Raw genomic sequence first — 16,290 nt, 5'->3', positions numbered from 1 at the left:
CGACCCAAACCTTGCCTTGCAATTTTTTTTTTTTAAATTTATGCTTGAGCGGGGGTTCGAACTCAGAACCTCATGATTTCTGCGTGAACGCTCAGGGTTGCAATGCGAAGGGCAAAAATTAAAGACCAGCAATATGAGGGGCATAATTTAAAGACCACAAATATGAGGGGCAAAATTTAAAGACCACCCCAAAAGAAGGGCAATCCGCGCAAAAAAATGATTTAGACCATCAACGAGTGGCCCAAAATCAAGTCTGGTACACTTGTGCTGTCTCTAAACAGCCCCAGACGATTTTAGCCCAGTTGATCTAGTCAACTGAAAGGGCAAATCTGATTTTAAAACTGAATAATTTAGGAGAAATAACCTATATGTATGACCCACACATCTATTTTGCAGCCGATGTAGCCCATTGTATCATCACTATATAGATAATGTATACATATAGTCCACACATCTAGTTTGCAGCTGATGTAGCCCATTGTATTATTGGTGTATAGATAATGTATAGTCAGATAATGTGTATAACTATATATAAACATTACATATACTTTGTATGTATAATATATATATTTTGTATAATCAATGTATAAACACACGAAGCCAACTCAAATTGCATTGTATTGATAATGTATCTGTTCTATATAAGTTATTTTTAGTTTGATAATTCAAATTTCTTTATAATTTTTGTATTCGTGTCATATGCATGGTGTCTTTTCCTGAGTAAAACAATCATTTCTAGAGAAAAACATACTAGGATCCCTTCAATTTTGTGAGAGAAGTGGCACTAATTTTCCAATCCATTTGACTACAAAAAGTACCTTATTATTTCAAGCCTTCTTTTTAAGTTTTGCTACATAAACATAAAAATTAAATATTATTGTAAAAGAACACAATTTATAAAACCTAATCTACTTATAGTGATAGATTTATTGTTTATTACTAGCGACATTAAAGCTTTCCCACATGGGTAACAAAAGGTGATCAAACGCTAAGTACAATATAAAATGTACGTAGCACTGGTGACAAATGCAATTAGAAGAAGGGCAAAAGAAACAACTAGCTAGAAAGAGGAAAAAATAGTTGGGTTAAAAATTGTTATACTTAGATGGCCAGTGGACATTGCCTGTGATTTCCCAATAATTTAAGTTTACATCCACAAATAATTTGATAAGCACATATCAGTTAAGCATGCCTTATAACATGAGTAGGTCATTATATCAAACAAGGAAGAACTTGTGGTATTCTGTTCAATTCATATTTGCTATTTAGTTTTCCATTTGATTAACTTGTTATTATCATCATTATATCTCTCGTACAATTTTTAAATTCATTTGTTTTTAGTAGATGTTAGTAAATTTTATCATCTCCTACTCTTTTTCACTTCTCCTACTCTTTTTCACTTACTCCTACACTTAAACGTTATTAAATTCATACTCGTATATGCTTGTCATCTAAGCTCAAATGAATATACTTCACATATCAATTGAACTTTTCGAGAAAAAGAAATTCAAATTATCTCTCAATTTTTACTATAAATTTGATATTATCCTTAATTTAGAACTCAAGGATCAAGTGAAAAATTAAGGGACTTTTCTGACGGCTCAATCAATATCGAATTATATAGCAACAAATTCCACCCTTTTCCTTTTAATTTTACAAAGAACAGTAATAACACCACAGACAAATTAATATCATACCAAATTAAACAAATATCAGCAACCCGTCTAAACAAATATCACATTCACATGTATTGTTTCTCGAAAATGCACAACTACTATATAATATACAAAGTGTACATTGTTCTGATTTTTTCTTCCCCACCCCCCACCAATGTTATAGCTCCAATATTAACACTGTCAAACGCATAAGTAGAAATCAATTGCTGCACCTTTTAGGAACTTGATTTACCCCTGCAACGAAAAGTAGTAGTAATAAGAATAGTTTCAAGTACAATCTTTTTTCAAAAAATATCATTAATTAAAAGACAAAAAAAAAGTCCCGTGTACAAAGCATATCGCATTCATGCAAGGTTCGGGAAAAGATTGGGTTAAAAAAAACACTGCACCCCAAAGGGGTAATTTAGTAGCCTACACCTATGTTACTCGGACTCTTCAAAAATGGACACGGGTGCGTGTCGGATTCTCTAAAAGAAGTGCATTTTTAAAGGATCCGACATGGGTGAGACATCATTTTTGGAGAGTCCGAGCACCATAGGCCTACACTAATGCAAGTATCAACATCATATTCTACCGCTCGAACCCACGACCCTTTTCCCGAACCCAAAAGGGGTAATTTAGCCACAAAGGCTAAAAGTGTCAATGGCTGATACCATAGCTCGAACCGTGAGCTTTTTCTCGGAACCCAAAGGGGTAGTTTAGCAGCCTATCCTATTTAGGCGTCAATCCGCCACATGTATCAGTAATTGATTCCACAACTCTAACCCGACCCATAGATAGACAACTTTACCATTACCTCCGATGCTCGGCTAATTAAGAAATAATTAAATAGAACCAAATTTATGTAGTGAGGGTATAATTACTTGTGTTTCTTGGATTGCTTTGCCTTGGCCATTTGTTCAAAAAGGCTACCATCATAAACACTCCTGACTGTCTCTTTGGGCAGCAAGCCATGCTCATCTTTGCAAAGGTGATACAGTATTTTCCACTCTGATTTAGCTGCAATACTGCATAATCCACCCAATTATTTCTGTTACAATTTCTTTAACACTCAAAAGATAAAAGAAAAAAATCAGCCATAATATCACAGGAAGTCACTACCCTGTTTTTAGGAACAAAAAGAAAATCACTGAACTTTGCATAAATACTAAAAATTTTCCTAAGTTATCACGGAACGTCACTAAATTATTTTTCGTAACAAAACTGAATTTTACATAAGTATCACAAAAAGATTGCTACACACTTTTTTTTTACAAATAGGCCCTTCAACTTTACCTAAGTATCATATAAAATGTATCTTTTGTAACCTCCTAATAGCTTTCTGCAATACTTAGGCAAAGTTGAATTAGTTTTCGATTACAAAAATAGTTCAGTGACTTTTACCTTGAATTAAGAAAAATTACAAAAAATAATTTAGTGACTTTAGTACAATAAAGTAAAAATTGAATGATCATTATAAGATTAAATCCATAATTTAAGGATAAAACCTCATTATTATTCTCGAGATAAAAAGAGAAGAGCATTTACTGTCCGGCAAAGTCCTTGGGTTGCTTGTTTGCCTTGAGCAGTTCATCTAATTCAGTGCCTGTTAAGGCATCTTCATTTGTTCGTCCATGCTTCTTGAATAACTCCTCAAATTTTTCGGGACAGAACCTTCAAAATATGAAGATGCTAATGAAAACGGAACATTTACACACAGATTTAATTTATATACACCGACAGTACAAATTATTTTTATACAACCAAATGCTTTAACTGGCAATAATTAACACGTTCTTTATATTATTTTTCAGTTACATCAATAGTAGCATATAGTTTCCTTTAAGTGACGTACAAAGTATAAAAACTCATGTACTTCCTCTATTACAATTTGTTTGACACTTTTCGCTTTTTGAGAGTCAAACTTCTTAATTTTGATCGTGTGTTTGAACATAGAATCTCTAATTTTTTTGAAATAAAATTTAGATATTTGGAAACTACATAAAAAGTAATATAAGTCACCATAATTAATAATTTAAAATATTTAAAAGAGATATGTAAAAATTACGGTTAAAGAACAACTCGTTTGACTCTCGAAAAGCGAAAAGTGTAAATAAATTAGGACGGAGGGAGTATATTGTTAACGTATAAACGTTAAACTTGTTACACAAACAGTGCAGATAGTTCTTAAACAGATAATGTAATTCAACTATATATAACAGGTAGTGAGGATTTCCCAAAGAAGTATAAGGAGATCAAGTTCCTGTCCACTACTAATGTTACGAACCCCGCAAAACGTCCAAGCCTACTAATTGGATCACGAACAACATAATATGGGCGCCCACAACACAGAAAAACCAAGAATTAGGATAACTCTAACCTCGAAACCATGAGATTAGACCAACCTTCACCTGACTCAACCTCAAGCTCGTGAAATAAGAATTACAAAGAGTCAACAATCCTACAAGGAACACTACCCAAAAAAAAAAAAAAACATACAAGGTAACCAAGTCTCCTATCCACTACAGATCGATATGGAAATCTAACAGGTTGTATACCTTATTTTTCATGTAACTTGTTCCACTTATTATGAGTACTTAACCGTTGAGTGACGTGATTGTATAAAAATTCCTTTTTTAGCAATCAATGTATAAAAACTAAACTCTTCTGTTCAGATACATATATAACATAGCAGGACCAATTTGGATAAAAAGTAGAGAAGAGAAGCTTTATTATTTGTATATTACCTTCCTTCAGTATCGTAGACATCACTATCACTGCTATGCTTAGCAAATTTGATGTTCTTCACCTCAATTGGAAATAGTGGAGAAGGCCACTTCCCCTGTACATAAACTTGCACATTAATCTTATACTAGCTCTTTTTTTCTTTTTTCCTTTTTTGGGTTAAAATCTTATAGCACTTCTAAATGACAGCAGTGAGAAAAGAATAGGAAGATAGGCATCTGCTAACAATTTTCAAAGGTTTCCCTGTCAAAATGTCACATACAACGTAAACTTGCACATCAAAGTCATCTTGATGGCCCATCTGGTAAAATGGAGGTCTAGTCACAACTCACAAAAGAATTTTTGGGAGGTGTAAGCGACATAGGGATGACAATGGAGCGTAGCAGGTTGGCATTTTGTGGGTAGAGACAAAACCCAGCACCCTCACTGCACCCTTTGTCATCCCTAAAGCGACATTTTCGGTCAATAAAATATGTGAAATTAAGTTGCTATAAGAATGATACATTTTTATATTTAGAAATAATTTAACTTAATTTTTTTTTTTTTACCCTTGTTAATGAAATGATTTACAACCACACAAGTATTTATAACTTATTTTAAGCCACAAGTTTCAAAAATCTTTTTTTCTTTCTAAAATTTCGTGTTCAATCAAATTATATCACATAAATTATGAATAAGGGAGTATTAAAAGACCATATGTCGGCAAGTGTAAGTCAAAACTTTATGTTGACACTTGAATACATAAAACAAAAAGGCATATATCTAGTCATGCTAGATGTTGAAATATCTAATATTCATCTAGGTACATACTTATATTCTTACTCCCTACATCACAATTTATATGATGCATATTGACCGTCTAAAAACGAATTTGATATATTTCTATATTAAAAAATAATTTAATTTTAAACTTTTCATTTTGCCTTTAAAATTATTTTATAACTACACAAATATCTATGAATTTTATTTTATGCCACAAGTTTCAAAAGTCTTTATCATTCCTCCTTAAATTTCGTCTCTAATCGTACAATAAAATCATACTAGAGAGGGAAAGAGTAAATTACAGGTCGAGTTTTGCCACTAAGACCAATATTTATGAAAATTGAAGCAACGGTTGAGAGGAGAACGCCACTTCCAATTTTCCGGAAACCTGGTAAAATACAAAATCCCCAAAAAAGAAATAACAAAAAGTTAATAGAGTATCAACAACCTCTAATGACAAAATAAAACAAAAACATAACCGGAAACAGTTAACATGGAATTAACATGTCAAATGAAGAACATCTAAGAAAGAACAAAATAAACATACTCACTCTCGCTCTGTTCTTGTCTAATTTAATATAGTTATGCCATAAATTAAGATGAGAATGTATATTTATTACTGTAACTATAATTTAGTGATTAGTGCATATAAAAACTTGTACTCTCGCATTCCAGTTTATAGAAATTTGTGGTTATAAACATGATATTAACATACACATACATACGTTTATAACATTTGTGTGTATATCTATAAGAACTTCTCATAACATTTGTGTGTCTAATAACATTTGTGTGTCTAGCCGAGTTTGTAAGTAAGCTAATTATTTTAAAATTTAGAAAATTAGCCTTTCTTTGAGGGATTAAAACGGAAATATGATATATAAGGTGAAAAAAAAAAGAGGGGACTTAGATATATCACCTTTATAAGTTTCCCATGGGTAAATGAGACCATCTTTGTTAATATCAAAGAACATAACATGCTTTTCCAAAGGGGTTGGTTCTTTCTTCTCAATTCCTGCATGATTTTCAAGAACCACAAAGTCACTCACACAAACAGAAATTAAACTACAAACACAAAATTAATTAGAAGAAGATATAAAGCAAAAAAAATAAAAAATAAAATTGCATACCCCACTCTTCATCAGTACTATTGGAGGAAGAAGCCATGTGAAATCTTGTTACACACAAGTAGAGAACGAATAAGTTTCAATTTTACTTTCTAATATCAGAATATAAGTAGAAGATTTAAAGCATTTGATTTGATGTATAGAATCAGAGAATAATGTGAGTTGCAGTTATGCTTTTTCACTCTTTTTTTCTTTTCTTTGTGTGCTGTGAGATTCCCAAGACGTGTCTAATATATATAGTTGCTTGTATAGGTGGCGGCCTGAGGAGTCATGAAGTTTGATGAGTGTTCTCACACAACAAACACTACGTTACCCCTGATTGGATATAGAAGTCTTTAAAAATTCAAAACGCCTTACTAAAAATATATAAAAGCTGATCTTGCTCGCGTGCCTTTAAAATAAAATAAAACAAAACATTCACATAGAAAACACTTCCTTTTAAATGATTTTTATGCGGCATAAATTCAAATTAATCTAGATTTTAAAATGAATACCTTACAGGGCAGCTCTTTCGCCATGATTCTAGGGTGACAAGCAAGAGATGTGCATGATACTTTAGGTAAATTACATGTCGGAAAACTAATTATTTAGAAGAAAAAAGTATAGTGCTATGGAAGTTAAAGCACAAATTCACATAGTACGTGTATTTTTAGACTCTATAGTGATATAGCCCCAAAAATCTGTAAAATCTATTAGATTAAAGCGGTAATGTGTGTCATGAGCTTAGATTATGACACTAAGCCTATGTGCAAGTTAAGGTTCTTATGTACCTTCCCCTAACACGATTTTTATACTACATAGCATGTTCAACAAAGTTCACAACAAAAATTGCCCCTAACTTTTTTTTTTTTTTTTATAAATTTTAGCAAGTACATTGTATATAATTTATGTATTATTAATAATTGTATATTATACTGACTATATATTGATTGAGCGTCGACAACGATTACAGACTGTTACGGCTGAAAAAAGGTCAGCTAACTTAAAATGTTAGGATATCCTTCTAGTATTGAAGCTACACCCTAATAGATGCTAACTTTTTTAAGCAAAAAAAATTGCTACTTTACCTTATACAACTTAGCTTAATTTCCTTTTTCAAAGTAAGAAAAGCAATTAAAATAAAATTTGTGTACAGTATCATTTAGAAATGTGAAAAAGATCAAAACCTTATCCTTAAGCAACGGATCTATACCAATCTCTAAACCGTTTCCCACCGCATAAAGAAATCTAATGATTAGGGAGAGATTAGCCCTTTTTCACTAGTTTTAGTCATTGGTTTTTTTATTGAATACATTTTTTTTTTTGGTTTTTTATATTTTAATGCAAGTTAGATAGCATTCCACACTTAACCAGAGATTTTGGGTTCAAGTCTTGGGAATAAAAATAATTCAGATGACGCTTCCCTCTTTTATGGTTCTTACGTGGCGGAAATAAGGATTAGTCGAGATCCCAAAACAAGTATCAACACCGATTGAAAAATTAAAAAATAATAAAATTAATGAACTTCAATTTACGGATGCTTCAAGTACCTTTTTTTTTTTTTTGGGTGGGTTCAAAGAGTTGATAGTAGTTTACAAGAAGTAGAAGCAACGAGGGGATGTTATAGCGTGGAGGTTAAACCATGATTCTCGTAAAAGGGAAAAACAAAGATTGTTTGCTTTAAGAGTAGATTAGGTATAATGAAAAACAAAACAAAAAGAATAAATTAGGTGTGTGTTAGCTACCTTTTAGGCTTTTGGCTTTAGCTTTACTCGAAACTTCAGAGTGACAATATGAAAGGAAAAGAAAGGATGTTAGGGTGTCATATGAGTTTGGAATTATAATTTTTCTTTGTTTGCTGAATTTAATTATTTCTAAATTTAAAAGTTTTTTTTTTTTTTTGGAATGAATAAAATAGCAAAGTGTCATATAAATTGAAGCAGAAGGAATAACATCTATGAGGCCTATTAACTAACTATGTAACATCAACTTTAAACGAGCAATTGTGGCTTTCCAACAAGCATAGTTTAAGCTGGTCTCTCACCAAGTGACAAAGTCAAAATTTTCACCCGGAAAAAAAAAACACACACACACACACAAAAAAAAAAAAAACTAAAGGAATTCAACATATCATATATATGCATATACAATACGTACGTAGTTATACAGCACATAGTACAATATCTTTGAAAACAAATTCTTCTATACTCAAATAAGATACGGATATAGCTAGACATCACTTACCTCTAACCTCTTCAACTAGCTCAAATCCTTGATTAAACACCTTTCTACAATGGGACAATTTCCAAACCTAGCAAAAACAATTATAAATAGGATAATCCATCAATAATTTGGCCTCAAAGTGCTTAGGAGGGCCTTAGAAATAAGCTCCAAGCCCACCGACGGTCAAACTCACTTAGTGTGTAATGACCTTGCTATTAATTCCATTAAGTATAATTAAGTTTTGTTGTGGAGGTTCGAAATCAGATCTCGGCTAAAGAAAGAGGAGCAACTATTTTTGATCTAACGGCTAGAATAAAAGAATGATTAATGAGCTGGGAGGGCCACGATTTGGCCACGCCATCTAATAGCCGGTTATAAAGGACAAGATAGGAGAGAGAAAATCATTATTGAACAGGTCATTTTCCTCCTCCTCCTCCTCCTTCTTCCTCACGATTTCTTCTCCTTCTTTCATTTCTCTTTCTCTTTCTAAATCTAACTCTCTCTTTTCTTCTTCTTCACAAATCATTGATGACTATGGTGGACTCCCATATTACTTAGTATTATCTTATTAAGTATTTGATTTCCTTGTATTTGAATTTCATTTCAGTTATATAAAATAGAAAATTGCCCCAAAATTCTTTCAATTTCGCATTATTAGTTGTATTTAGCTTAAATCCATATCTGGATCATCACAATTGGTATCAGAGCCGTCAATTCTACAGCTTGTGGGTCGAGAATGATGGAAGGAACACCTTTACAGAGTTTAGATGCTAAGCTAACTCAACATGAGGAGGTCCTATCAGAATTGACTAAAGGTCAACAATCCCTTCATCAAACACGAAGAGGAATTCAAGGCACCTTGAGTTGATATTGGAACGATTAACAACCTTGGAAAGACCACAACAAAGGGCCCAAGGTGATGGGATTTTGCCCAATCCAACTCAAGAAGCAAGAGTGGTTAGACCTCAAGTTGCAATTCAAACCCCTCCTCCTAAGTGGGAATTGCCTAGTTTTGAAGGTTAGGAGCCTAAGGTGTGGATTAGGAAGTGTGAGGGGTATTTCAATCTCTATAGGACTCGGGAAAATTCCGAGGTAGAAGCTGCTTCCCTTTACCTGAATGGAATAGCTGAAACCTGGTAACATTCATTGATATTGAGTAAGGGGGAGATCTTTTGGACTGAGTTAAAAAAGGAACTAGTCATTAGGTTCAGTGATGAAGTGTTTGAGGATATTGTGGAGGAGTTCAACAAACTGAGTCAAGTTGGATTTTTTGCTGAGTTTTTGGCACAGTTTGAAGATAAAAAGGCTCATATGTTGGTTAGAAATCCCACCTAGATGAATCTAATTTTTTTGTCTAGTTTCATAGGGGCCTTGAAAAAAGATATTAAGGTAGGAGTTAAGTTGCATAAGCCAACTCTTAGGCTAGCTATAGAACAAGCTAAACTGCAGGAAAGAGCTATTGAAGTAGCTAAAAAGAAAGCCAAAGCTACTGCTAAACTATTTGCTAAGCCTAGTGGTTCTACTACTGTTAAGGGTGGTCCTTTATCTAGTGCACCTAGATCCAATGGATTTAAGCTTACTTCTGAGGTGTATGAGTATAGGAAGAGTAACGACTTATGCTTTAGATATGGTGAAAAATATGGCCCTGGGCATCAGCATAAGAAGCAACAGTTAAATTGCATGATAGGTGAACAAATCCTTGCCCCAGAGATTACTGATTTAGAAGGAGAACAATCTGGTGTTGATTTGGTTACTAAAGGGGAACTAGAGTAAGAAATTATGGAGGCTGCATGTCTGAATGTTTTGACTGGGGATAATCAAGGAGTAAATACTATACTAGTAAGAGGCATTGTGAAAAATAGAAAACTGACAGTATTGATTAATTCAGGTGCTACTCACAGTTTTATTGACGTGAACACTATCAAGGAAACTGGTTATCATTCTAGCAGTTTCCCACCTGTAAGGGTGACTGTAGCAGATGGCAACTATGTCATGACAATTTCTCAATGCAAAGGATTCTCCTGGAAGATACAAGGAAGGCCATTTATTGAGAAATTACTTATTATTCCTTTGGGTGGTTGTGATCTTGTTTTGGGCAATGATTGGATGAAGAAGCACAATCCCATAAAGTTTGATCATGAGAGAAACTGCATCACTATTGGTAGGAAGGGCAACAAGTTGGTGTTACATGGAATATTTGAAGAGGGTAAGCTCAGTATGATTTCTAATAGAACCATGGGCAAAATGTTAAAGAAAGGTCAGGATCTCATAGCTCACCTGTTTATGATGAGCTCGCTGGTGCAGGATGATCAAGAACATATAGATGAAACAATACAGGAGGTGGTAAAGTCCTATCATGATGTGTTTTCTGAGCTTAAAGCATTACCCCCCACTAGAGCACTAGACCACTCAATACCATTAAAACCTGGAGCCTTACCTATTAGTTTGAGATCTTATAGGTATAACTATTATCAAAATGATGAGTTAGAAAGACAAGTTAAAGAAATGCTTACTAATGGAATCATTCAACAAAGTCAATCTCCCTTTTCCTCGCCAGCTTTGCTAGTCAAGAAGAAATATGGTACATGGAGGTTCTGTGTGGACTATAGGGGTTTAAATGACATTACCATTAAGGATAAGTATCTTATTCCTATTATGGATGACTTATTAGATAAACTATATGGGGCTGTGATATTTTCAAAGGTGGATTTGAGAGCTGGTTATCACTAGATTAGAATGAAGGTAGAAGATGTGCACAAAACTGCATTCAAGACAGACATGGGGCATTATGAGTTTAAGGTCATGCCATTTGGCTTGACCAATGATCCATCAACCTTCCAAGCACTGATGAATCAGGTTTTCCAACCTTATCTCAGAAAATTTATATTGGTATTCTTTGATGATATTCTAGTTTACAGTCTCTCCTTAGAAGATCATGTGAAGCATTTGATTACTATGTTTGACACTCTCAGACAACATTCATTATTTGTAAAACAATCTAAATGCTCCTCTGGCCAACCCAAAATTAAGTACTTAGGCCATGTAATAATGGTTAACCGACCGGACTTACAATTAATTAGGCTAAGTGTAAGTATAATATTATAGAAAAGAAAATAGCTTTGTAAGTATTGCTAAAGTTATAGATAGATATATAAGAATGCTATTTAAAATAGGGCTTGTAAGAAATAATAATATACATAAAAGAGTTTGGTTATAAACTGAAAGAGCGCGGGATATGTAACGTTTTAAACATAGTTGAAAATAATTCAAAAGGGGAGGCCTTGACTAATTTTGTTTTAAGAGTACAGACAAGATAGGATTTTCTTTCTCCTTTTTATTATGTTTACTAACTATGCCTAGCTAAAAGATGTACGTGATTGATTCAAACTTGAAGAGTTGTTTATGAAATATATTTGAGTTCATGTTTATATATCAGTAATACCTTAAGATTCCCAATATAGTAAGAATGAAACATAATTCAAAATATGTGTTCATGGCTTCACGCCCTTGAAAATCAATTGCTTTAATATAGATAAATATTATAGGTGCTATAGATAATTTAATATAAAAGAAGAAAATAGAACCATGGAATCAATTATTGGTTCTTCCTACCCATTTACTAAAACCAACCCCACTAATTCCGCTAAGCTTCGCCTAACCTAAGCAAATAAATAAGTAAAATGTTAGTCATGTAAGTACAAATTAAATGCATGAAATAAAGTAGATGGACGAAAATAATTGATGGGCTCAACCCATTTTGCGGCTGCTGCTGTTGCTGTTGGGCTTCGGCTCAGCCCATTTTTTAGACTATTGAGAACTGTTCCTATTGGGATTTGGCCCAGAATTTCCGTTTCTTTTGTTTTGTTGTTTTTTTTGCTGCGGACTGGGCTGAACAGAGATGACTCGAGCGAGATTATGTTGGGCTTTCAGCCCAACACCGAGCGCGGAAGAAGAACGAGTCCCTCGGACTCGTATGCGATGGTCATGCGTAAAACAAAAGAAAAAGAATTAGTATATAATAAAGGACTGAGACATAAATAAGGAAACTAAGTACGCAAATTGAATTAGCACATAACACAATAATAGGACAAATAGAGAAAAATGTTCAAGCCCAAATAAGACAATGATAAAGAAACAACTGAAGCCCATGTGATGTGTTTCATATTACTGAATAATTTAAGCCCAGCGAAGTCATATTCCATATTTTGAACAAAAGTACAACGAGTAGAGGAAGGAATGCCAACATCATCAACACTTAATGGTAGAACTAACTGTCTAGGATGATACCGTCGATATACATTAGATATACTATCATATACATGTCAGGATAGCTGTACAGAGTTGAATATACTCTGTATATATGTGTATATACCCTCTATATACTACAACCATTCAGTCATATAAGAGAAGAAATAGGAAAGAGCAATCATGTTAAGTCATTTAACATATAAAGAATCCTATGTGGGCATCGTCAAAGAGCCAAAGTGAAGACAAACAAAACCACCAGATCAATGCACAGCAATATAAACCACATCAGCATACTTTTTGACATTCTGTTTAGTCATACTTAAAGAAACATAATGGTCTCAACCTTCACATGGACCAAAAACAAAGCATCATGCGAGATTACATAGCATTCTAACTCATACAATGTCCTTGAGTGCACAAGCAGGTTTTAAGTTCAACAAAAATGATCATGTGGCATAAAACTTATATTTTATCAAGCAAAGCACATCAGGTAGCCTTCCAGATTTAGCAGAACATTGACAAGAGTTTTCAGATACCGAAACTAGACTGAAAATCCTCCTAAAGCTCTTTTAAGCATTTTCTGGGATTTAGATTATTTGAACTAACAGTGAACCAGATGGCACGAGTTTCATACTTAGGAAAACAGGGCATACAGGGAACATATAAAGTCTCAATCACTTTGAATCAACTGATACGTCTTTTAGTTTCAAAAGGCAGTTTAAAGCTTAATAAAGATAGAGGTCTTATTAATAATACATCCTTTGGAAGTAAACAACATTCTGCCCAAACCACACATATCACTCAAAAGCTAGTCTAAATCGTTAGACAGGATCCACAATACACATACTGTATATTTAAATAAGACAAACAACATGCTGGATTTGTTGGGTTGGACGGATGACTTAAAATATGGGCTACTGAACTTGATATGGGCTGATGATATTTGTTGGGTATTTCTTCTTCTAATTCATTCTTTTTGGGCTTCTAATTTAATAACTAGTATAATGTATACTATATGAAGACAATTAATAATTAATATGTGGAAAGTAAGGATTTAATAAAATCCGAAAATGAAATGATGACGAGCCATTTAAAATTTGTGATAAAGTAATGAAAGTAACGTTGATAGTAGAATAGTGAAAATGAAAGTAATGATATTAATAGTAGTAAAATAAAAATAGTAGTGAAAATAAAATATTTAGATTGTTAATAAATTTAGAAACCCAAGGAAATAAATTGGAATAAAGGAGGGGCAAAATTGGGTGTCAACGGCACTTCTGAATGCAGTAGAAAAATGGAGACATTATTTGCAGTTTAAGCATTTTGTGGTCAGGACTGATCACCATAGTTTGAAGTTCTTGCTAGAGCAAAAGGTAACTTCTATAATCCAGTAGAAGAGTATGACTAAGCTTTTGGGGTTAGACTATGAAGTTCAACATAAGAAAAGGGCTGAGAATAGAGTTGCTGATGCACTCTCAAGGCAACATGAAACTGATTCCACTATTGATCATTACAAGGGACAGCTGATGGCTATTAGCATCTTTGTTCCCTCTTGGAGGGTTGAGATTAGCTCCAGCTATGAACGGGATGCTCAAGCTATGGAAATCATCTCTCAAGTATCAGTGGATTTACATGGTCCTAGCATATGGCATTTTTTATCTGGTGTTCGCAGAAGAAAGGGTAAGCTGTGTATTGGTGCTAATTGTGGTCTCAGGAACCAATTAATAACCACTTTCCATGAATCTCCTATGGAGGGTCACTCTGGCCAGCTTGGTACACTTAAAAGGTTGGCTCAATTGTTTTACTGCCTGGGATGAAACAAATGGTGATTGCATTTGTCTCTAGCTGTAACATTTGACTTAGAAGCAAAGAAGAGAATATAGCCTATCCAGGATTGCTGCAACCTCTCCTTATTCCTAATCAGGCTTGGAGTCATATTAGTATGGACTTTATTGAAGAACTACCTAAGTCAAGAAACAAGGATATGATCTTGGTAGTAATGGATAGAATGACCAAGTATGCACACTTCATTGCTCTTACACACCCTTATACTGCCTCAACTGTTGCTAATCTATTTTGGAAAAGGGCGCATAGCCTACATGGTACACCTGAGTCCATTGTTATTGATAGAGACAGAATATTTCTCAGTAATTTATGGCAAGCATTATTCAAGCTGTTAGGTACTCAGCTACATTACAACACTGCATACCACCCTTAGAGTGATGGTCAAACTGAGAGGGTGAATAAGTGTCTAGAAAACTACCTTAGGTGTATGACTGCTAGTAGGCCAAGTCATTGGAAGCATTGGCTTCAGGCTGCTGCATGGTGGTACAACACTAACTTCCATACTAGTTTGCAGTGCACATCTTTTGAAGCTTTGTATGGATACTCACCTCCTCAACTATCCTTAGGTCCACTGTTACAGCCCTTTTTGTTCCCCCGCGCTATAAATGCGCAAGTTTTTATTATTAAAGGGTTTTTCCAATTGAAGTGACGGTTTTGAGTAGGGATTAGTTATTTTACTGAGTCGCCACTTGGAATTGAGTTTTGGTGTTCAAAGCCACCTTATGAATCCCTAATCAAAAGGAAATGACTCTTTTATTATGGTCCGCGAAAACAGAAGACCGGGTAAGGAATTCTGTTGACCGGGGAGAAGGTGTTAGGCATTCCCCGAGTCCCGTGGTTCTAGCACGGTCGCTTTATCGACTTATACTTAGCTTAAATTAATCTTTGAATATATTTTGTATCTGAGCCTTGATTTGCTCGTACTTTTATTGTTGAACATTTATTAGTCTTAATCCGGATGCGTAGCCGCATTCCGGGTCTTTTAAAGTGTCTCAAAATAAGATGCGTAACCGCATTCTCAATCGAAACAAGATTAATTATTAAAAGATATTGACCAAAGCGCGTAGACGCATCCTTGAGTTTGTTTAAGGCATCTCGAAATAAGATGTGTAACCGCATTCTTAATCGAAACAAACATCGTAAAAACGCACCTAAAGCTCGTCTAGCGTTAAAAGCAATTATTTGTCTCTGAAATTCGAGACTTAAAATTATTCGGTTATTATTTATTCCCTCTTTTGACAGCGGGTTTTGAAACGTGTTCGCAACCCATCTCGCTCCTTAATTAACTAAAGAGACCTTAAACATTGATCTAGGCCTAAGTGTTATGCGGTCCAAATTATTTTAGACTTACCCGCAGCATTGGCAATTAGCACTTTAAGATATACCCGATCAATACGTCCATCGATTACAATATGAAATACAAAAACAGAACACTAAAGGGGAAAAGATCATAATATTATGCTTGTCAATAATGCGTCAAGACTTCCACGTCAATTTACAAATCAGCTTCCAAGCCTTTAAACTCTAAACCACTATTTTGCCATTGTAATACTAATTCTAGAGAAGCTTAAACTATACACGTTGGCTCATTAACACATTTGACCAGCCTAGATTGATAAACAAAAAGAAGAACAAAATACGTCATTAAAACATTAGTAGTATAAATCTCTAACCTTACCTAATTGAAACTTTTCTCACAACAGAGA

The 16,290-nt window shown here is 34.0% G+C and overlaps 1 protein-coding gene across 1 annotated transcript; it reads right to left on the bottom strand.

Moving 5' to 3' along the window:
- Positions 1 to 1,589: 1,589 nt before the first annotated feature.
- LOC132625871 (probable peroxygenase 5) lies at positions 1,590 to 6,514 on the bottom strand. The gene is made up of 7 exons (XM_060340467.1): positions 6,293 to 6,514; positions 6,082 to 6,177; positions 5,465 to 5,550; positions 4,403 to 4,497; positions 3,204 to 3,329; positions 2,540 to 2,683; positions 1,590 to 1,910 (listed from the first exon to the last, which is right to left on the bottom strand). Exons 1-7 carry the CDS (start codon positions 6,327 to 6,329, stop codon positions 1,892 to 1,894), a joined length of 603 nt encoding a protein of 200 aa, XP_060196450.1. The 5' UTR covers positions 6,330 to 6,514; the 3' UTR covers positions 1,590 to 1,891.
- Between the last annotated feature and the right edge of the window lie 9,776 nt (positions 6,515 to 16,290).

This window comes from Lycium barbarum, chromosome 2 (genome assembly GCF_019175385.1).
Source record: "Lycium barbarum isolate Lr01 chromosome 2, ASM1917538v2, whole genome shotgun sequence".
NCBI lineage: Eukaryota > Viridiplantae > Streptophyta > Magnoliopsida > Solanales > Solanaceae > Lycium > Lycium barbarum.
The sequence above is the reverse complement of the archived record's forward strand: the minus strand, read 5'-3'. Positions and strand labels throughout refer to the sequence as shown.